Genomic DNA, 23719 nt, shown 5'->3' with positions numbered 1-23719 from the left:
AATAGAAAATAGAGAATACTCTAATCTATGCAACTGTTTTATAAAAGCCATCCTCAAGTAAGTATTAAATTAAACAATGAGACAAAAGAAAAAATGCTATAGTGTTTATTGATATTTTTGAATAGAAGTGTGATTGTGCTGCTTGGTATTTTTTACGTGCATTCTTGTAATTGTTTACGGCACAATTAAATAATGCAATATTTTGTTAATTTTGCTATTAAATATTCTACACAATATTTTTTAATAAATAAGGTACTAATAAATATTGTTAACAAAATATGAAATATTGCCATTACAAAAAATAAACATTCTATGTTACAAAATTTGCAAAATAAACATTTATAGTGTTTTATAATGCATAAAATAATAAAAATCTTAAATAAAAAGAACGATATTGATTTACAAAAAGTCTAATCTTATTAAATACTTAATATACTTACTCATCAGTTCTGTAGATTCTTCTTTACGAAAATCATATGTAAAAAATCCAAATGTCGTTATTATCATCGTTATTACTCTACATTTTCGATTGTCATAAAAAATTTTGCAGCATTTTGTTTACGTACTATATAACATATTATATGTAAATAATCTGAAAAAAATTTTCATGTATTGTCTTAAGATTTCGAAATATAAATTTCCAAAAATGTTTTGTTTTTTACTCATATTGAATCTCATAAACATGAATCACATAAACATGAAAAAAAATTCTATGCAAGCTCAATCTGTTAAAATTTTATATTAGTGTATAATTGTTTTCTAATTTGTTTATCTCATATAAATTTTATAAACAATTGTTTTCTACTATCTTATATTAGTTTTATAAGCAATATCTTCTCGAATTTTGAATCTTGCAAGGGTTTTCTCAATTTTGTTTTTGCATCAAAATAACCAAGTGTTGACACAATTATTTTCACAAGTTTATATAAATTGTTAAAAAAGAAATAACTCAAAATTTAAACATGCAATATCTTCATTATATAAATTATATACAAATATTCAATCAACATTAATAAAAATATTGATCTTACCAAGATTAAAAAATTTTCAGTTTTAACAAGTAATCTGTCACATCCTCCTATCTTAAAAGAGAGGCATGTTATTTACTCTTGAAGCCTCTTTTCGTTGTCATCGCGACGGTTATCGATCAGTTTATCTATCGCCAAGTTCACGTAAACAATTTTGTTTATTATCAATCGGTTGTCATAGAGATGATTGCGTTTGACAGTTTGTATTTTGACAGCTTTATTTTAATAGCCATTTGATAAGCTTAAAGTGTTGAAAGAAAAGGAAAGAAAGAAAAGAAAAAAAGGCGCGCGTGTATATATTAAAAGTTACAGATAGGCCTTTAAAAGACAACAGAATCGAGACAACAAGAATCGATTCTCTAAAAAATCGGTTCGGAATCGAGTGTCCCTAGACGATACTTACTATGCTTTCACGCAAAGGATGTTAACCATCTTAATATCGCCAACAACTCCATGGCCATCGGTTGCTCGCTCGGGTTGCCAGTAGTCGCCAGTCTAGCGAATATGGCTGAGAACAATGACAATGGTTATTGAGCTAACTTTGCGTTCTGCTTGCACTTGTCAACAAAGAGATTATCTTTGACTCGGGATTAACTGCGGCACTCGGCATAGCACACACGTGTAAGTATCATTTTGCACATTTTCCGCATGCGTCCACGACGTATCAATCCCGCCGTGGAACGGTCTCGGCAGTCTACGCATTCTCGTGGCGGTCGTTCCTCTTTTCTCTCACACCGCTATCAATTCACACTGCTTTTAAACGCGACACTGCAGTTTATTCGTGATAGATTGCATGGGTATTAAATCGCACCATGTTCCGGGTTTCGATGCGCGAGTAACCACCCACGTGCAAACGCAACGAGCGTCTTACTTCGGTACTGCTTTTCGCTCCTTCCCGTAATTTGTGTATCATGTGTACTCTTGCGAGTAGGGTCATCGAGTATATTTCTGTTTATTGCATTATCGAGTGTAAGGGCCTTCGCGGAATAACTGACTTGTCGGTACAACACAATGTTTTGTGACTTAATCTAACGCACAATAATTGTTTCGTGGCTAAGCCTTAAATGTATATGTCAGGAATCAACACTTGTAAGAAATAAACGTATATATACAAAAACAATGATTTTAATTCGTAAAAGTCGATGCAAGAAATATCGGTTAATCGAAAAAAGTTTACACAAATAGGCAGCTTAGAGGAATATTGCTTACGGGTTTATGCTTTTGGAAAAATCGAAAAATCACATGTCTCATAAAATTGCCAAGAAAGATAACATGCCTTTTAAATGCCTTTTAAATGCCTTTTAAATGCCTTTTAAATGCCTTTTAAACGTCTTTTAAGCATTTTTCTAGACATAGATTTCTATATTACAAACACAAAATATAGTTTAAAGGATACTTGAAGTAAAAATACCGACACTAACAATCACATTGAACAAAATTAGGGGTTTATGCTTCCATATTCTTCCTGAAAGACAAATTTATTTATTTTTTTGTTTTGAACTGATAAGTCAGTCATTCTGAAAGGTCCTAGCGCGAATGCTGACTGTTAATGCCAATTTAGAATCATCCTTCACATTACATTTCGTAATTCTAAGTCAAGTTTCTATATGAAGGTGTGAACTACTTATTTATTATTTATTTTTCACGCGATTTCCCTTCTAGTAATTATTAAAGTCGAATAATTTGTTCTAATTTGAGATAGGCATACAATTTATATTAACAAGTATCATTTAAGCTATATTTTGTATTTGTATCAATATAGAAATGTTCTAGAAAAATATTTTAAAAATGTCCTGTCTTTCTTGTCAATTTTTGAAACACGGTTTGGTTTTTCGATTTTTCAGGAAGAACATGGAAGCATACATAATTTTTAAATTATAAGGAAATGAAATAAAGATCTTTTGATTAATTAAGTACGGTTCAAATTAACAGTATAATTTTATTTTTTTTGCACACAAATAGGCATAGCTTAACTATTGAAAATTTCAAAATAAAATATTTTAAAAACTATATAAAACTTGCAAAATATGTTGAATGTCCTTATATTTTATATTAATGCAAATTATTGGATTTTTTAAAATTAGTTTTATTTACAGATACATAACACAAAATATTGATTACACTATGATGTGTGAATAATTTAGGTTGCTTTCGGAAACCATATTCTGTGTGTGACTCTGTGTTTATTGTCACGTAACATACTGTAGACAATAGACACGAGGTGTGGTTTTTCGAACGAAAGCCTTAATACATTTAATATTTTTATTTTCTTTTAATGTAAAATTATATCAATTGTTGTAATGTTTTTTTTTTTTTGTATACATATTCAATTTAATTTATTTTAAAAGTTTGTGCAGTTGATAATTATGGTATTATATACAGTTGTGTGTTTATATTGTATTTATTATAATTTTATCAGATTTTGAGACATTGTACTTTTATAAATCTTAAAGATCGATTTTATTATATGTTACAGGGACAAAATATTATGGCAACTGCTATTCAAGAGAATGGCATGAAACCGTTAACCAATAAATCGTTGAATCATGTAGAAAATGTTAACAACTTGGACAATGCTAACGCATGTCCAGGAGAGAAACATGATAGATTATTTGATGGACAACTTCAGCCTTACATGAATCATGCTGAAGAGCCTGAAATTGAAGACGGCCCAGAACTCGACATTGTTATTAACAATGTAGTCTGCAGCTTTAGTGTAAGGTGTCACTTAAATTTACGAGAAATAGCACTTCATGGATCCAATGTTGAATATAAAAGAGAAAATGGGGTATGTTAATGTTAATTTATATATTTATATTTCTTTAGTAGATTGATTACCGCTATTATACAAATTACTGTATGCAGGATGTTCTATCATAAATATTACAAATTAATATCTTAACAAAAAAAATTGAACTTTTTTCCTAAATTTATATATTCTGAGTTTATTATTGCCTGCAGCACTTTAAACTGCAACTTTTAAATGAAAATTGTAAGACACACATATCATGGTTCTTAATCAAGTTTTTTTGTGCTAAATGTTCTATTTTTCTGACATTTTTTCTATTTATAAGTGCATTCAAAATATTAGATTAGTAATCCTATATTTGTGAAAAGAATATACATAGAAATTTTGCACGGAATATTTCCAGATGATAACAATGAAATTAAGGAGACCATATACTACAGCATCTATATGGTCATCCGGCAAAGTAACTTGTACTGGTGCAACCAGTGAAATTCAAGCAAAGGTTGCAGCACGCAGATTTGCTCGCTCTCTTCAAAAACTTGGATTTAAAGTGAGATTCAATAATTATAGGGTGGTTAATGTACTAGGCACTTGTAGTATGCCATTTGACATCAAGATCACATCATTTTCCTTATTTCACAAAGAAAATGCAGAGTAAGTATGAAAAAATTGCTGTTTATTATTCAAAAAATTGTTTAACTTATTCTATACATGAATATTCCATTAATATGAATATTCTATTTTGTATACAGTTACGAACCAGAATTACATCCTGGTGTTACGTACAAGTTAAAAAATCCAAAAGCTACTCTAAAGATATTTTCCACAGGAAGTGTGACTGTAACAGGTGCGTATTAATTAGATGTTTTCTTAGAAAAAAATATTGTCTTTTAATAATTTATTTTACTGCAGCTTCTAATTTATGTTATCGTTATTATATTATAAATTTCGAAGTTAGAAATGCATAAGAAATTATACAAATTTATTATTGTAACACATATCGAAATAAATCAGTATTTTCTCATTTGATTTCTTATTTCTATGTACAATACAGTATTGTGACAATATCGGATTAGAAGTCTTAAACTTCAAAACTAAAGGATGTAGTATTGTGTCTATGTGAAAAAAGCTAAAAATTAAATTTATAAAAATATAAATCATGAATAATGAAATATAATGAAATACAATTTGGCTTGTTTATGGTGTTTGTGAGTGAATTCCATAATTTAGATAAAGTCAGAATTATTATGTAATAATCGATTATACATATTATATTGCAGCTCCCAGTGTTGCTGCAGTCCAAGCGGCAATAGAACATATTTATCCACTAGTCTACGAGTTCCGCAAGGAACGAATACCAGGGGACGAAGTTGCGTTAGCAACAGACAAACGCAAGCTAGACTCGAGCAAAAGAAATCGGGATGAGTTCCTAGAAGACGAGCCGGATCACTCATTTGAAAGTATGATCTCCGACGCAGATGTTGTATTTGATGGAGCGGAGAGTGACGGCAGTTGGAACTGATCTGTTTTATTTTATCACTTTACTGTTAACTGTGAAACTGTTGTCTATATCTCGTTTTTTCGATAATAGATACGTACTGCTCTATGTACAAAAGTGTTATTGCTAAAAGTGAAGTGAAGCGCGTAAAATCGTTTTCCTAGTGCAAGGACAAAGTGTGCGAGCGTAGGGACAAAAAAATAGATGCGTATATGCACTTAAGCGTATGGATATACACAGAAACATAATTATCAAGTGTAATACACATCAAACGAACTGATCATCATTCAAATGATGTCCTGAATAGTTACTTCTATTAGCAATATAAAGTTATAAATATAAATATAAATTATATATATATATATATATATGTATATATATATATATATATGTATGTATATATATATATGTATATCTTACGTAATGCAGATAATAAAGTGTTACAAATGTAAATATGAATATATATATATATATATATATATATTTATATTTATATTTATAAGCTTTTATAAATACATCTTCGAATATAGATGTATCTTCACATCTGTACATCTATATACATCTATATGCATCTATACATGTGTATAGAAATATGCCTAGAACACATCTTTATAATTTTAGAATTTATTAATTTTTTTGGAGTTCACGTTTTTTTTTTTTTTTTAACAAAGCTTAATACGGTTTAAGCAATTATTAAAGAAGAAATTCGTCTTTGGACATGTGATCAGCACATATTTAGTTGAAATGAAAAGAAGTGCATATTGTCCGTAAGATTGTGAATTGTGACATGTACATTTGTGTTTTCATTTATTTTATTATTTCTCATGTAATTATAACTAGTTTTGCTTAATTAACACATATTGTGCCAAAGATAGATTCAAAATTTAAGACAGAGTGATCAAGGTGAAAGCTATACAACTGACGACTTTGTTTATTATAATGATTAGCTTCTTATAATCAATTGAAATGTATTTGAAAATACCTTACTTTTATAATCTATATTTTATAAAATGTATTCTATTGGCCAAAATATTATTTTACATCATAATTTGGATTTTACATTCTACTTCATAGAATATTATACATGCATACCGAGTAATATAATTCCGTGCTGTCGACAGCTCGTTTTCGCTCGAATTGCATCTCTTATCCAAGAGTATCATATATCCTACAGCTTATTATCATACTTCTACATTTCATATTCTTAAATGTACGAAGATTATTTTACATGCTTCTATCCATCAAATTTTCCACGCAGAGATTAAAAACTATAGGAACTATGGAAATTCATACATTATGCATGTAAATACGCCTATATTTGTTAAAAATACTTTAAACTGCAGTAGATCTACATAAAATTGTATTAATAGTGTAAGAGTATGATAAAAGTGAAATCTGAATGAATATGCATCCAGTTTTAGGTAATCAATCAAGAACTTCTATCATATACAAATTAAAATCTTTCCATTTTAACATTTGTTATATGTATTATAATAAATTTTTATATATTTTTGTATTTTTAGAATACATATCATTAAATAGTATCAATATGCTTTTTGTATGAAATGAACAAAGAGACCATTTGTGTTTGAGCGAATACGAGCTGTTTTTTTATGGATATAAACATTAAATATAAACGTTAAATTTTGTTTTAAAATGTCTATTGTATAAAAAGCTATAGTCTGGTTTGCAGTATTCATGAATTCAGGTTCACATATTGCGATAGTGTTTATCTTGTTTACATAAATTTAACCGTAAGAAAATGAAGCTAGAATCGCAACATTAACTTAGAATTGTGTAAAAAAAAAAAATTACTTCCTGTAGAAATTACAAAAGTTTGCTGCGTCAGTGTTATGTATGAAAAGTACTTCTTACAACGGCAAGTTTAAATGTACGAAACGAATATATTGTGTTCAATGCGATAGTTTATTTCCGACTTAAATATATTGACTGGAATTGCATATTCTAGAATCTGCAACAAAGACATAAATAATGCGATAGAACACGTTAGAGCGTTAGTTATTGTTTTCTTTTTTGTATTAGTCATCTACATACACATTAACGTCTTGTATTTATTTATCACTTGCAGTATCTTATGACGATAAGTGCATTTGATCAATATCATTTTCATGATAATGATTTTCTTCGAACATTTAAAATATTATCCGAATATCTCACGACGACACATTTATTTTGCCTGTTCATAAAATTAAACATCTCGACGAAAAGATATATTTTTACACACAACTTTGTAAACCCCATTACTTTTAGAGTTCAGTTTTTTGTAAACATGTATGTCGCGAATATCGTGGAAAACATTACACTGAGGGTAACGATAACTTTTTTTTTTTACATTTATGATTATCCATGTGTACAAAAATTCAAGCTTTTGTTTGCGATCGACAGGAGAAAAGCAATACACTGATTTATAAAGAAAAATACATGAAGAAGTTATCAAAGGCGTTCGTGCGTAATTCATTAAAAAATGTAGACAAATTAATATGATATATCATATAAGTATCTTATGTCACGCATATTAAGTCACAATATGATGAGGTACGGCCAATTTCTTGCAAACATTAAATGACAATTGATTTTCGTGCCATGTAACGTCATACATTATCTAAAATTAGTTGGAGTCAAGATTTGCAATATTCATAATGTATCTATATATTGTTTTTACACTGAACAAATTTTTTACGATTTACGCTAAAGTCACTGCCCTTAGTGTATTCAATCCGAAATTGAAAGACTTGATTCACTAATGAGTATGTGGCACGAGGACAAGCACATATTTTGTGTTACATTATTCGACGTAAATACTACTCTTTGCGTTATTAATCGTAGGAGTTAAAGCTTAGGCGAATAAAAATGTTGAATGATAAGAACATATTGTCGAAGTGTAATGGCAAAATAAATTCTATCATATATTTAATTTTTGAGATTATCGTAAAAACGTTTCTCCTTTCGCGACACTGATTTTTATATTAATAAAACATGACATATGTAGCTTTCTTCATGCACGCAATATCTATCATCTAAGAAAATGGTAAAATTCCTTCAACTTTATTTGAAAAAAAAAAAAAGAAACAAAGATTTTATAGTTATCATAAGTAGAAACTTTGTAATATTTAGAAAAATCGTCCGCTTTCGTTTCTTCTTATCACTTTGTTATTTTCTCAATATTTGCCTTATATTAGAAATAAAAATAGCCACGATTTATTTGTCAAACACTCAACAAATTCTTTATTTATTATTTATTTATAGATTGTCATTCTTATAAGAAATTTAATTTTTTTTTTTCTTATTTTTCCACCGAGAGCGGTTTTTCTTTTTGTTGACGGACGCTTTTTCATTAATATTGATTGACATTCGAACCTTTAAGTTTCACATATGGCTCAAAAATATTGGATTATATTGTATGGATGTTTTATATAACAGAATAATATAGATAAATAATTATTTAGAAACCAATTTTATTCTCAGTGTTGAACTTTTATTTGTATTTACAAATTTTTTAACAAAATCAATAATTTAAATCTTTATTTTACCTCCAATCTTTATTTTATTTAAAATTATATAGAATTTAATTTGCAATAATTAAAGTAAAAAAATAATTAGCTAGTGAAATTAACTTGTTAAATTATTTTAAAATTATAATTATTATTATTTAACTTATTAAATTATTTTCTCTTTTAGAGGAATTTAAGACACGTCATTTATCAAATGCGGAAATAAATTTATTTATTGCAGGATAATAATATGCAGCCATAAACTTAGCATCCTGAAAAATAAAAATAAAATCACCATCAAGAGCAAATATATGTAAAAAAAAAAGAAATATTAAAATACCCGTTTTAAAAGCTTTTAACAGCGCAGCAATATACAATTTAATATTTCATATTAAATAAGTTTTTTTTTTTTAAATTACGATTCCAGAATTAGCAAATAGAAATAAAAAAAGATCAGAGTTTATTTCTCATATTAGTTTATAATGTTTATGAATCAAAGATTTGTAATAGTAAAATATTCGATACATACCTCTTTTGTATCTATATTTAGGCCCATTTTTATCATTTTGTGTCTGTAGCATAATACAGCATAATGATTGTAAATGTTTAGTGAAATATCTAAATCGCAATCTGATAAATCATCGATCACATCTTGTGAAAGATTTCTCAAGAAGTTATTATCCTCGCGGCAACGAAAGGGCTAATTACAACAAAAAAACAACGTTGAAAATGTTGCTCATTTGCTTTATATCTATAAATCTATTTTGTAATTTTACTTTCTACATACCTCGTCTAACCACAATGCTGTATAAATATCCCGCGCATAAATGGATATAATGTGAATCTTTTTTTGATATATGTCCGATGAAACAATTTGGCGCAAGTGTGGACTCATTTCGCGATATCTGTAACAATTCAGGTATCAGCAAAAGAGAACAAAATTAACTTGAATGTGTGAAATTTATACCTTAATAATAATCCACAAATTCTTGACAAGATAACGCAATTTCTCGCAACAAATGCTCCGTAGACAACTGCTGATGGTGGTAGTGTCCAAGACGGCACATAACTACGATGTTCTAATGTACAGATCTTTAAAAAGAAGAAAAAAGATGCTAGATGAAACATTAATCAAACGTTATAAAAAAAATCCTTATAGTTCGATTTTTGTATGTACCTCTTCATAAAATTCTAAACTATCTGATAATAATATAATATTATAATTGTGCGTGTTTAATCCACTAACAATCAGATTTTCCGCTACCTTGGTAATTTCAAATACAATTTCTGCTAAATTATCTAGTGGCCTTTGTCCTAAAAAAGGTGATGTCTCTTGACAAGACTCTTCAAGTCCTTGTCTAATATACTGCAATAAGAAATTATTGTATTGATATGGTTATCTATTTAATTAAGATAAAGTATTAAAGTAAATTCATCCTATAAAACTATATTTTTGTATATTGCTGTCATAATTAGTGTCCATCATTCTTATAGATTCTTGTTTATATTGAATATTATTCTAAGATATATAGCATATGAAAATATTACGTAACTAGAGAGAATGAATCCTTACCAAGTTTGTAATTAGTTTCCATAGAGATTTGATTATTTCACATTTCATATATAGATTTGACTCATAAAATATGTTCTGTACATATATCAGAATGTTTTGTAGCTCTGAAAATAATAAGGCCATAATATTTTCGATAACGTTAATTAGAAAGTCTTTATATTATATTACTCTTACCATCTATTGATATAATATTCATCCATTGCAACAAATTGAGCAGCTTTGACAAATGCTCCCCTGTATTGTAATATAGATATTCATGCAAGAACAATTTCATTACAAGTATTCCTTCCTGCATATATCGAGAAAATTCAATTGTCATAGTAAGAAATTTATTTATTTGTTCCTTAGAGAACTTTCCATTTTCTAATATAAATGCTAAAATATTAACATATCACAATTTTAGTATATAAAGCACATAATTTTTATTTTTATCTTTAAAATACCTGGAATACACATGTACCTCTTATAAGTGTATTATAAAGATTGCATGAAAATCTACTTTGGTACTGAAAGTTTGCATATGTAAGAAGATGGTAACCAGCTGTGTTTACCAAAAGTGAAACAGCATTACAAGGCAATTCGATATTCTGATGATATTTTCCCAACTCTTTTACACTGAAATATATTATACATATATTTAAAAAAACACAAATACATATATTTTAACATAAATAATTTTATGTTATTTTAGACCGACTACTTACCCGTTTATCTCAAAAATTGACTTTGCATCTTTGTCTTTAAAAATATTTGAACCAATATGAAAGTAACTAATAGATGGTAGAAGGTTCTTCTCTTTTTTTGTCATTTTTGTATCCTGTGTGTATAATTTTTATGATTTATTCAGAATCATACATTATAAAATTATTCACATAAAATGTTTTATACCTGTACTGCGTTCCAGTTAAAACAAACTTGAGTGTTTTCCTCCGATTGTTGAATTTCCGCACGATCTCTAGCACCTTCCAATGCTAATCGTATAAATTCATTTATAGATTTCCATACACTTTCTACATTTACTGATTGTATTCTTTCAGGTACCAATTCTGGTTTATATGACTTAAATAAACTAGAAACATATTTCAAAATGACAATTATTTTTTAATTTATTAGTAAAAAAATATATCAATTATACTTACGAAAGTAATGCAGTAATATGTTTTGGTGGCTTAGAAGAATTTTTTTTAAGAACTAATAATTGTGAGACTTCCCTCCGAGAAACATCCTCTGGCTTTGTTAACACATAAATGAGACGTGCAAAGTAAGGTTCCTTAAATTTATATTTATCAATTTAAATAACAAAATCTCTCATAACAATATAGAAACAATTCCATATTTGAATCTTTCTTTTTATCTATTAAACATAAAATACCAATTGTTTTTTCTTGAGCATTTTGTGGAAGAAGACATCGTAATATATGTTGATTACTTTTCTGTCAACTAATTCATAATCCCACAAACCTAAAAAACAACAATTCTTTTAATATAATCTTACTTTTATATATATTCTTGTGGTTTTAAAAATTAAATTACCTATAATCCATTGAATAATAGTCAAACAAACAGTATGCGGTATCTTATTCATAGAGGATAAGCACCAAGTAATTATAGTCCTAGCTATTTTCTCAGGTAATTTGTACTTTGGAATTAGACATTTTATCAATGCTACACGTTTGACAGCACCTAAAATTCCAATTTAGGAAATTATTTTGTTCTCTCTTAAAACATGCATGCATATACACTTGTAAAAATCAAATAAGACATTCAAGTTTCTTAAATATTATAATACTAATATTTATTGTCATACATACCTAATTCAGTATGAATAATAATATCTGCGAGTTTATCAAGAACATCATCATCCAGACCTTCTTCGCTAGCTTCTTCTTGCAAAACACTAACTTTTGTATCAAATTCTTCAACTACTTTATCTTCTGATAAAAAAAATAAAGAAGATTAAATTAGAATATTCTTATAATAAAGCATCTCTGTTTCTTTCTTTAATACTATACAAATGTATAAAAAATCCAAATATAAAACAATAGTTAGGAATAAAATTATTCAAAATTCTCAATTATTAAATTATTCAAATTGTGATCTAAGTGCAAAAACTGAAGAAAAGAGCCATTTTTAAATACAAACAATAATAAAAAAAGGCAATAGAAATTCAAATATATGTTGAAACTTACTTTTGAAGGACCTTATAAATTTTAAACACGTACGTTTTCTCTCACTTTCCGACATACTGATAAATTTGTAAACAAAAATCAATAATCACATGAAATTACAGGAAACCATCTGGAATGAAAAACATGATTAGATCTCAAAATGTAAAAGAATGGGAAAAAATTCTTCATCTCACCGCCAAGTTTAAATTAAAACACATGCGCAAACACTATTTCATTTTACAACTATACTTGCGGGGTGATTCGCCAGTCTCATTTTTGCATCGTATATCTTATGTTAGAGAATATGTTATTTAGAATTCGTGCGTTACGATTATCGATTAAGAAAATCCAAACTACATTAAAATTATGAAGAAAATAATTAATCTACATTTATCTTAATATTGCACACAATTTACATTTCGATCTTATGTTTATACTCCATTTACTCCATTTACTCCAATTTACTCTCTCAACGTTTTGAAGACCGTCAAACCGTCACACAGCTTTGCATCATAATGTAAGAATACCTAGATGTACGTATTCACTAGTCCAGTTGAGAGGCATGACTGGTGACTAATAAACCTGCATCCCAATGGTTGCGTTTCAAGCCTACTGGCCGGAGCACAGACTTTTGCATAAAGCATAACGCATAAGCATAAGGAAATTGATTGGTCCATTTCCTTATGCATTTGCTTATGCTTATATATAGACCAATCAATTTCCTTATGCTTATGCGTTATGCTTTATGTAAAAGCTTGTGCTCTCGGCTTACTATTGTAAAAACGCCTGTGATTGGTACACTCTTCTCTGGGCGGTATTCATAGTCCGTTCTTATATTCAAAATCGTCTTAAGCACGGACTTATATTCGCTCTCTTTGTCACACATAGATTGTGTCTGACAAAGAGAGCGAATATAAGTTTGTACTTAAAACGATCTTGAATATAAGAACGGACTATGAATACCGGCCTCTATCTACAAATAAGTTAGAGAGAGATATAAACTTACAAACCAACTATCTCTCTCAGTCGTAAAATACCAACTTCATCGTATTTTCATCGAACGCATCGCCGATAACGTGGGCTGTGATTGAATTCAACATGTCGGTGTAACCGTTTTTTTTTAATACCTCGTTAGGTCCGGTTCGAGTAGTGATTTATTACGTGTGCATAATCTGTAAGGGTGGAGCTAATTACGCATAGTGCTAATTGTGAAAGATAAATAATTGTGCGAGGCAAGAAATAATAAAGTCGTAACAATATGGTAAGTTTTTTTCGTAATACCTGTGCTACGAAGTATGGAGGATTCATGGAACAATTAATAATAATTTATGGATTATTATTGCTTTGTAGATGCAATTTATGTTACTGTTCAGCCGTCAAGGGAAGCTTCGTTTGCAAAAATGGTATGTCGCACATCCAGATAAATTGAAAAAGAAAATAACGCGTGAACTTATTACTACGATACTCGCACGAAAGCCCAAAATGTCGAGTTTCTTAGAATGGAAGGATGTTAAAGTGGTTTACAAAAGGTACGTTATTGAATAGTGATGTACGTTAATCCGTCAATTTGCATCTAGCAATATGATTGTAAAAAGTCTTCATATATTAAATCTATAAAATTTCGGATTTATTCTTGTGCAGATACGCAAGCTTATATTTTTGCTGTGCGATTGAGCAAAATGACAATGAATTGCTGACTTTGGAAATTATACATCGATATGTTGAATTATTGGATAAGTATTTTGGCAGTGTAAGTATAATTGTCAAAATAAATTGAAAGCATATGTTATACAATGCTATGTGATTTATCATTAAAATATGTAGTTATAATAATGATGATAATATTATTAGGTATGCGAGCTGGACATAATTTTCAATTTCGAAAAGGCATACTTTATATTAGATGAATTGCTTGTCGGTGGAGAGATTCAAGAAACTAGCAAAAAAAATGTATTGAAAGCCATTGCTGCCCAGGACCTATTACAGGAGGTTAGTTACGGGGATGTACCCCTTGAATTGTAACATGTTTTAATTTATTTATAACACAGAAGTTGTGTACATGTTCTTTCCACAGTCATATTTGGCTGTAAAAGAAATCTTTTTAGATCGTTTTATCTTGATATTAAGTAAAGCCATTTATATTTAATCTATCAAGAAGCCATTTAGCCAAAACTATTTAGGTAGAAAGTACAAATGAGAATTTTGTATTTGCATAATATTTAATCAATTTATTAATGCGTTAAAACGATCTATACGCCATTGCTCTTTCTTGCCAATCACGTTTCGTCCTTATTGAAGAATCATGATTTTGCAAGATTGGAGCATTCAAATCTATTTGAACTAGGTGAGATTATATGCTCAATTTTTTTTGCCATTCTTGTCAGATTTAATATTTTTGCTATACTCAATATATTGTTTTACAAAAAATAGGCATATAAAATATCAGGAATCTGCAGTATTAAAGCAATTGTTTTTAATTTAAAACTAAAAAGTAGATTTAACTGTTACCTGTAGCATAAATTATACCATTTAACACCTAGTAATAATAGATTTATAAAGAAATGCAAATCGATACTTACAAAACATGCATGAAGGCATGTAAAGATATTAATAATTACCTCTATGAAATAATTCGACTACTTTTTTTTCCTACTTGCTTTACCGTTGCCTGTCTTGCATAATCATAATAATGTATATATTATATCTCTCCACAGTTATATCAGCTTTTTTTGTTGAAAACTCTGTGTTCTTGCGATATTTGATGTTGCACGATGTGATTGGATGATATTTAGCTTTTGCATTCATATTGATATTTCATATCAGCACTTCAGAAATATACTATGTTAAGTCACATCTAATGGCAAACAGTTTTAAGTTTTTAGCTGCTAATAAAGGAGGACTTTGATATCAATTTTAAAGAAATTAATCTTAACAAAAATCGTCGAGCAAATATCTTCAAATTATATTCATGTGACTTGACATACTCTGAGGTGCTGATATAATATATGAGACGTCTTATTTGTATATATTGATGTGTATATTCACATTATTCAGCACTATGTTTAAAAGCTACTTTACACGTACTATTTTATATGATATGTAAAATATGACGGAAGGACACGATTTTTAATATTCCGATATTTAATTTGTGCCGTCTTTCACGTCAGTTATAATAAATATTTCGATAAATTGGGACATTTCCAAAATTAATTTATGTCAAACTCTCTTTTTTACCTTTGTTCAATGTTTTCCAAACATAGCGTCTAACTATGGTGTCCCAACTGTCTTAATTTTTTGTTTGTTTTTTATTTGTCAAGCATGAGCAACATACTATCTGTAATTACATATTGACAATTCAGTAAATTATAAGATAACAAAGCTTAAATATTGAATATTTTTATAGACAACTCTGCATACATAAATGCTTATCTACGCTTCTCGTTTAATCCGTTTAAACGAGCCTGTACAGTACCTCGGTGTTAACATTTTTATTTTTGGCAAACTAAATATCTGTGCAACAGCATCTATATAGTGAACACTATTTTGGTAATATTATTGCGTAATTTCTATGATAAAAGAAAGGATATTTTTTCAAGTGTATTTATATGTTATAATACGTATTAAAAAAAAAAGTGGTCCCGCTAAAATTTTCAAATTTTTTTTTCAAATCGTATAAACGAAAACATACTAATGAGAATATATCTTTATTATTTTTATTATTAGGGCGTTTTTCTTAAACTCAAAGTGCATAATGTGTATAGAGTGCATAATTTGCAATTGATTTTATTTATCTGGGAAAAGATCGTTCTAAATTTCTTTTCGGATTAGAGTACGTTGTCATTTCCGATATAATGTGTTTGCTTATATGCTAATGAGTTTAAAGTTTTTCCCACAAAGGTTGTATGAACTATTATAAAATAAAATTGATAAATCAGAACTTAGTCCCGTATTCTGAATTGGTGATATAAGTAGATGCGTAAAATTTGAGGCAATTCAAATTTTACGATAATATAATGTGTATATTATTTCGATCTCCTATATAAGCTGTAGCAAGAGTATTTGAAAATCGTTGTTTTACTCTGATATTTGAATTCTTAAACGGCTTTTTACGATCGTTAACTATGTTTTACGTTATCCTAATGACTAATCATGATCTAAAGTATATTTTTATTCAGATTACGTATAATATGCCATTTATACAATTTGTTAGGAATAAAATAGGGTATCATTGTTCATTCTAGTCTGTTATTAATTTTTTTAATAAAAAATTATTTCTCACAAAAGAATAAATATGATACCGTACGTAAAGTTTTAACCGAAAATCTAGCATTAAAGAATATATAATCTGATACAATTTACGAAATATATGAAAAACATTAAGTCTTTTATCAAAAATACCTCACATAATAACATTAACTTTTTTCCTTGCCTGTAAGTGATATTGCTATATGTATTATATGTACATATAATATAGCATAATATATATTAATATTTTTCAAGAACTCGACATATTTTGCTTATTCCGCTTTCAATTAAAAAGTATTGAGTGCTTATGGAGTTAATCGTTAGTCAAAGTTAGAAAACGATAGAAAACGTTGTTATGTATTGCTAAAACTCTAAATATTAAACCTAAATTATCACCAATTGGGAAATGTTATGATTAACAAAATCAAAACGTTAAATTCATTAATAATACATGTAAATATTTGTAAAAAAGGAAGGGATATACACTCTTACAATACTTACTTGCTTTTCTTTGTAATATATTTTATATAAACAAAACAACAATTTAATGCATAATATTTTATTGTACTGCATAAATTATTTCCAATAATCTGAATTGCGTTTAACTGTCTGACTTATGTCCGTATATATATATATATATATATATATATATATATGGTTTTTGAAGTAAACCACGTGCATGTGATGTTGATAGAATGACGAAATATTCTAAAAGCGAATGGAAAAGTGTTACTAATAATTAGATTGCGGATTTGTTTAACCGGTCTGGACGGATATCGGTGACAGCCGCTGTGTCCGGCATAAGCAGGAAGCACAAACAATTGTGAATGCAGACAGTGAGAAAGATGCAGCCCGATATAATCGGCTCTCATCGAAAACCGAACAGTTAAACTGGGTGATCTAATCTGCAATCTGCTATTAACTGCCATATAATTGTATGCCTAATCGGATACTGTACAAAAGCATGACACCAATGCAATGATTTATGCACTTGTATTTTTTTTTCTCTGATAAAAATGAGAATTGACACATTATTGCCATATGAATAAACTTAGTATTCAGGTTTAGATTAATCAGTTATTCCATAGATTATAATAATGTGCGACAGCACTAGAGTTAGAATAAATGAGAAGTGTATTACTACGTATACACTATGTAGTATATTACTATGTAGTTTTATAAATAGAGTGTTGACGTGTATATGTATGTCTTTAAAATCTAATAAATATTTTCCAAAAATTGTATTCATTTTGTAACACTTATCTCATATGTATTGTCTGGTATGTGTAATATATCGTTGAGTGAAAAACGTAGTTTTATTAATGATACTATCGGCTTTCTTAAATGTAGAACAAGGCACTTGAAATATGACGAATCAAACATTTTCAAAAGTTTGAAAAATTTGCAAACTGACAATGTAATTAATTAATCTATTATTTATTGAGAATATTATATATGTAACTTTCTAATCGAGAAATAAGACAAAATTATGAGTTATTATGAGTTATAAATAAGTACGCGAGTACAAATATTAAGTTGTAGCGTTATAATATAGAAGAATGTTCACGAAATATTATTTTCGTCACAAGCCATTCTACAATGCATCGCGAAGGATATAGCAACTATTAATTGAAAAAGTGCTATTTCCGATAAGACGGGACATTTGCGGCGCATTGTAGAATGGCCGTAATAACGCACCTCGAGTTTAGAAAGGCACCGCAAAAAAGATTTTAATATTGTTTAGAAAGAATATTATAGGACTCTTGTGTGTAGAGAGCTGATATGGTTTATAATGTCTTCAATGTTTGTAATATTGTATAATTTATGTATGTTAAGCTCATGGCAGATATGGATATAGTAGAAGTTTAGCGAAGACTAGTTAGTTTTTCTTTGTTTGTTGTGGAAGGACGAAGCTGTGGAAGAAAATCTGCGGGAGGTAGGGCTTGCATAGGTATCCTCTTGTTTGCATGAGCTTCATGGACAAAATCTCGACCCACATGATCGACCGAAAAACCAGAAAGGGCTTACCCGCTGCATGATGCCATTACGACTTTACTACATAAATACACTAATTTTCAAGTCAACTTTACTAGTCATATACAGAATGTTTGAGAACATCGTGCATTTTTCTCGATTATAAGTTCCTCAGTAAGATTAAGAAAAGCTAAGAGTTTCTATCATTTTCTGAATTACTGGATATCGAATATGAAATATTATAGCAATAAAAATTCTAAAACGTAAGATCTTGTCTATTTAAAGACTTGAAAAATATTCAGGAAAAAAATCGATTTTCATATTCTTACAATCCGAAGCTTCGATGTTGAATCAAGCGGTACTCTTTTTAGCTTTCAGTACTCATAATCGAGAGAAAGTGTACGATGCTTAAAGCACTCTCTGTGTATGTAAGAAAAAATTTTTATATTGAGAAAATCGTCTCTTGCATATAGAAGAAAATGTTATGTTACCAATGAAAGGCTGAACTACAATTTTTAAATCCTAATTATAACTCTTTGAAGTACATAATAACGAGTATAAGTGATGATAGTTACCCTCCGTAGTTTAGTCTTCAACTGTGGCAATAAAAATTATCTGTACTCATAAGTTATTTTTATGAAAAGATTGTACATGTGCTACACTGAAGGGCGTCAGTATTAATGCGACTATTTATATAGAACATATACTTCTTATATACATCTACTTATTCTACTTAAAAACAAAAAATGGCAAATCGAAATTTACCTTTATATATTATATATGTATATATTGTATAAGCATCGTCAATTTTTAATGTTATTATACATTAAGTTTTAAGTGTACTTAGTAATAAATGCATAGAACGAAGTCTTTATATTGTAATTTAAAATTAGCGCGTATAATACCTTCTCTATTATCAGCCTGTGTCATCAATCACGAACGTAAATCTCAGGTAGAGATAACACGCCAGGTATCTGACATTCTCTGGAAGCTTAGTTCATTAGGAAATAGCAACTGTGAGATTTCTGTCATAGCGAGAAGTAATTCTTCTGTCGTTAGAAAATAGTAATCATAGTTCCCTAGGAAATAGCAGAACTGCGAAATTTCCGCCGTAGCAAAATAATTTTTTCTTTTTTTTTTCGTTAGCTTTATGAGCTGTTATTTCCTGTTATAAGCTGTGTCGCGATGTGAGCATATTGAGCCAAAACACACTTCTGTCCAATCTGGAGAACGCTCCACGATCCGACACGTTTGCATGTAGAACAAGCAAATTTTTATTGGTGCTTAAGGTTTCGATCGAGGCAATAGAAAAAAAAAAAAAACATTAAACATGCTTTGTGTACGAGTAAAAGATACTTGGTTATATGAAAAGGGTTCAGTTCGCCATTTGAAGCTGCATCAAAGAAGAGAATTTTATTGTGAAGTAGGTACGTGTACGTTTATATATATATATGTATATGTATATATATTTTCTATTTTTCGTAATTGTTATAAAGTGCAGCGTCAAAGTAATTGATCCCTGTTCATATTATTGTAAAACATTTTCGTGCACGATACTCCGATTGTCGATTAAACTTGTCCTTTTACGTATGTTGCAGGAGGAAACTCCTCAGGGATTCTTCGAAGATCACGGACTGGGATAATAGTCTTCAAAATGGCACGCGTATTCTGTCGTAAGTGCACATTCCTGCAATTATATTTTATCGTTTTACATTCACATTAATGCAAACCAATATCGCTATTTGAATTTCGTAAATTAAACATGGCAGATACATATATAAATTATATTTTAAGTGCGAGTGGATTTACAGTCGTCAAATTTATTATTTTAAGAAAAATCGATGACGTAAACCAAGAGTTTTTTTTAGTCTAAGGTTTTTATTTATTCTAAATTATTCCGTTCACTTATGCATTTCTTTTCGAGCATTATGCCAGTCATTTACAATTAACGTATAATTTAAAAAATCAGTAGTAGATAAAGATGGATGTGATCAGATATGTTTTAACATGAACAAACGCAACGGATCTTTTATTTTGCATCTGCTTAGAGCAACGTCGCGCTGAGTTTGAAAATCTCTTGGCTCTATGATCCTATTTAATGAGCGAAAAAATGACAGACAAGTTCTGAGATTATCAGTGTGACATAAAATTCCGTGCTTATATATCGCGTAACATTTTCTTATTTATACTTTTTAATTTTATCGCTCTGTCCTTTTTGCACGTAACACAGAAGGTAGTTAGGGAATTCTTTATATAATAATAGGAAATGTTATATGGTCGGGTGAAGTAAAATTACATATAAAAATATAATATTCAGATCAAATTTGAAATATAACTTATACATAATCACTACTTATGAGATGTGATGTGTTGTTAAATATATCTGTATATTTCTCTGATTCTGAATAGAGATGTGCTGTAGTAATGAGTGTCTGCACATTTCATCATAACTAACGTTAAAGAAAAAAATTAGATAGAATCTATGAAAAAATAAGCGCGTGCTCTATTTGGAAAATATGTTGAGAGGTGTACAGACTGCGCCAGAGAAAGAATCGGTGGTTGGCATGTGTTCTTTAATTTCGGGCAAACGCTCTTCAATTAATGAAAGTTGATCAAGCATGATTATAATTAATCTTAAAGCAGCTCTGGCAATTAAAATCGTAAACACGAGAACAATTTTGATTTTAAAATGTTACGTTTGTCGAATTGGTAGCTAGTTTATTATTTAAAGTTGTTTAAAAAAAATAATATATCAAAGATTGCATCCCTGCTGTCGATTCCTATTTCTTCAGATGGATCCAAAATTGTTAGAAAGTATTAATATTTTTTAGAATGATTATAGTAATGCAGCTATTTTTAACTCTTAACTGATTTAATGAAATTTTACGTGAGCTCAATACAATAATTATATATTATTAGTTATTAAATCTATTTATAGAGAAGAAAACTTGACCCACATTTGAAGAAAGATTCCACTTTTTACAAATTTTTTACTTTCGTCAATTTTTCTCAATTTGCTTTTATTAAATTACTCATAAAAAATAATAGACAATTGGAAAACTTTTCGGAGACAGTGGATTCTTATAAACTTTCTTTTTTTATTTTTATTAATAAATGATTTTAGACTTTTTATGCCACGCAATACAGTTAAGAGTTAGAGAATTTTATTGTTTTAGTATTTTTCAATTTTATAATATTATTGCGCGTTAAACAAATTTCGTAAGATTCTATTTCTTGGTTATTGGTTTATTAAAGAAGTTCAGTACGACATGTGCTCCTAAATTCTTGTTAAAGAGTTAAATTGTATACCATGTATTTTTATGAAGCTTAAAGCGCGTGCATACGTAGTTAGTAAAGCGTAATATAAAAGTTATCGATTTTCGTGTCTGGTGCAATTGTTGAAATTAATCGAAATATTTTGTAACATAAATGTACACCGTTGAAATGTGCAATCGAAGTATATACCGATATATGTATTAAAAATCTCGACTTGTGCGTTCGAAGTACTTCTCATATTAAAGAGCAGACAATAAGTTAAGTATATTCCTATATATTCGCCTGTAACATTATATATATATATATATACGTTAATAATATATACATATAACACGCTCTATACATATCCAATAAAATGAATCTGATTGAAAACCCGAAAAGGCTGCCCGTGTCTAATAAACGGCGTGCGCATTTTAAGTGTTAACACGCAGTTATTTCTTTAAAGAAAAATATAAAATAATTATATATCTTTTGTTTAATCATATAAATATATTGTATATCGAATCAGTGTTCGCATTTTGTTATTAATAGTTGGAACAGTGAGATTTCCATGAGGATGGTATATTGTTAACATTGTTAAATAGCATTTAGATCGTAGTGACGCGTTTAAAATTATTCCGTTTCGAGGCAATTTCATTCCACTTTTCGTTTCATTGTAATCGTCGAAATGTACTTTCACTTGAAAATCTTTCAACGTATGCTCATTAGATTAATTATCAATTAAGAGAACACATTAATATTTATCCCTGCACTTCGTAACTGCACGGTTGGTCTGCGACATGATGCAATCATAAATATCACATTTTATTGCGTTAGGCTTTTTCAAAGTGTGGAGTAACGTAGTGTATTTTATATTACAAACGAATCAAAAATAGTTGATAAGTTATCTTTGTTGCTATCCCTAGTACTGATGTACGACGAAACGACAGGACTGTAGGATAAGACTTTACCGATGTTAAGGATGAAATATGTATTATGTTAAGACCAAATGCTGCATTGACAAAAGACGATGCTTTGTGCTCCGTCCAAAAATAAAATGTATAAAAACAAACGCACCGGTTTGCTTACATTATTGTCAATATTGCACATCAAATAGTACAACCGTTTATTTGTGTAAGAGATGCAGAGGAACGTCTAAAAAAAAATCATAACTCTTAGCGCCAAAGAAGTGATATCGATATAAATTTTCGAGGAAAGTGATTTATTTATTAAAGTGATGAATCACAGTATTAAAAATTGAAAACGTATATATATATAATTATGAGGATAATTCAACCGCAATTTAAATAAATCTACGAGCTCATCCACTTTGCTATTCCGGCCGTATCGCAATTTTATGTTACAGCGTTTAAAAAAAGGCACTGTCTTTTTATATAAACTCTAAGCGTAGCGCGAAGGTCGTTAAAAGAAGCGCCTTCTCGTTGATGTACGTTCTGAAATCAAGACTTTTTGAGACACAGAACTCTCATCGAATTTAACGCTGCATATATTTCTAATACAATTTAGAAGAAGAAAAAAGTACATTCGATTATAACAGCAGTTTACAATATATAACGGCAGTTGATACACATTTAGCGTGCTTCTCTCTCCCGCCGTATTGGAATTTAAACCCGTTTCATTCACGTTCGATCGCACAATAGAACGCGCGGCGAGATATAACTTTATAATGTCCGTCAATGTAGGCATGTGGCGGCAG

The 23719-nt window shown here is 29.1% G+C and overlaps 3 protein-coding genes across 7 annotated transcripts; 2 read left to right on the top strand and 1 right to left on the bottom strand.

Moving 5' to 3' along the window:
• The first annotated feature begins 1482 nt into the window (after window positions 1-1482).
• On the top strand, window positions 1483-8210 carry LOC105680008 (TATA box binding protein-related factor 2). The gene is made up of 5 exons (XM_012380396.2): window positions 1483-1649; window positions 3505-3816; window positions 4181-4431; window positions 4530-4624; window positions 5058-8210. The coding sequence occupies exons 2-5, from the start codon at window positions 3517-3519 to the stop codon at window positions 5297-5299; spliced, it is 888 nt and encodes a 295-aa protein (XP_012235819.1). The 5' UTR covers window positions 1483-1649; window positions 3505-3516; the 3' UTR covers window positions 5300-8210.
• A 539-nt stretch (window positions 8211-8749) lies between these two features.
• On the bottom strand, window positions 8750-13100 carry LOC105679954 (centromere protein I-like). 3 transcript variants are annotated; one of them, XM_012380297.2, is made up of 16 exons: window positions 12945-13100; window positions 12550-12658; window positions 12172-12294; window positions 11894-12043; window positions 11733-11821; window positions 11500-11630; window positions 11249-11429; window positions 11065-11177; window positions 10821-10975; window positions 10535-10735; window positions 10361-10464; window positions 9965-10153; window positions 9755-9879; window positions 9575-9692; window positions 9317-9487; window positions 8750-9059 (listed from the first exon to the last, which is right to left on the bottom strand). In XM_012380297.2, the coding sequence occupies exons 2-16, from the start codon at window positions 12602-12604 to the stop codon at window positions 8991-8993; spliced, it is 1974 nt and encodes a 657-aa protein (XP_012235720.1). In that variant the 5' UTR covers window positions 12605-12658; window positions 12945-13100; the 3' UTR covers window positions 8750-8990. The 3 variants fall into 3 exon arrangements, with proteins under 3 accessions (XP_012235720.1, XP_012235721.1, XP_012235722.1); XM_012380298.2 differs by having other exon boundaries at window positions 12723-13066; XM_012380299.2 differs by having other exon boundaries at window positions 12782-13066.
• A 480-nt stretch (window positions 13101-13580) lies between these two features.
• On the top strand, window positions 13581-23074 carry AP-1sigma (AP-1 complex subunit sigma-2). Of its 3 annotated transcripts, XR_010888422.1 has the most exons (6): window positions 13582-13789; window positions 13879-14057; window positions 14170-14278; window positions 14380-14517; window positions 18680-20174; window positions 20346-23074. XR_010888422.1 is itself a non-coding variant. In XM_012380359.2 (5 exons), exons 1-5 carry the CDS (start codon window positions 13787-13789, stop codon window positions 20388-20390), a joined length of 474 nt encoding a protein of 157 aa, XP_012235782.1. In that variant the 5' UTR covers window positions 13581-13786; the 3' UTR covers window positions 20391-23074. The 3 variants fall into 3 exon arrangements, 2 of the variants coding, with proteins under 2 accessions (XP_012235782.1, XP_067205153.1); XM_012380359.2 differs by lacking the exon at window positions 18680-20174 and having other exon boundaries at window positions 13581-13789; XM_067349052.1 differs by lacking the exons at window positions 18680-20174; window positions 20346-23074 and adding an exon at window positions 15932-18017 and having other exon boundaries at window positions 13581-13789.
• Window positions 23075-23719: the final 645 nt, after the last annotated feature.

Source organism: Linepithema humile, chromosome 2 (genome assembly GCF_040581485.1).
Source record: "Linepithema humile isolate Giens D197 chromosome 2, Lhum_UNIL_v1.0, whole genome shotgun sequence".
Taxonomy (NCBI): domain Eukaryota; kingdom Metazoa; phylum Arthropoda; class Insecta; order Hymenoptera; family Formicidae; genus Linepithema; species Linepithema humile.
The sequence above is the reverse complement of the archived record's forward strand: the minus strand, read 5'-3'. Positions and strand labels throughout refer to the sequence as shown.

Bases quoted from the DNA above. Each gene is read 5' to 3' on its own strand.
- LOC105680008 (XM_012380396.2), top strand. From the start codon at position 3,517: ATGGCAACTGCTATTCAAGAGAATGGCATGAAACCGTTAACCAATAAA. The intron at 3,817-4,180 runs GTATGTTAATGT...GAATATTTCCAG, and splicing joins AATATAAAAGAGAAAATGGG to ATGATAACAATGAAATTAAG. The intron at 4,625-5,057 runs GTGCGTATTAAT...ATTATATTGCAG, and splicing joins AGGAAGTGTGACTGTAACAG to CTCCCAGTGTTGCTGCAGTC.
- LOC105679954 (XM_012380297.2), bottom strand. From the start codon at position 12,604: ATGTCGGAAAGTGAGAGAAAACGTACGTGTTTAAAATTTATAAGGTCC. The intron at 10,976-11,064 runs GTAAGTAGTCGG...AATATATTTCAG, and splicing joins TCAATTTTTGAGATAAACGG to TGTAAAAGAGTTGGGAAAAT. The intron at 9,060-9,316 runs GTATGTATCGAA...TTTATTTTTCAG, and splicing joins TAAATATAGATACAAAAGAG to GATGCTAAGTTTATGGCTGC.
- AP-1sigma (XM_012380359.2), top strand. The intron at 14,058-14,169 runs GTACGTTATTGA...ATTCTTGTGCAG, and splicing joins GTTAAAGTGGTTTACAAAAG to ATACGCAAGCTTATATTTTT. The intron at 14,279-14,379 runs GTAAGTATAATT...TAATATTATTAG, and splicing joins TGGATAAGTATTTTGGCAGT to GTATGCGAGCTGGACATAAT.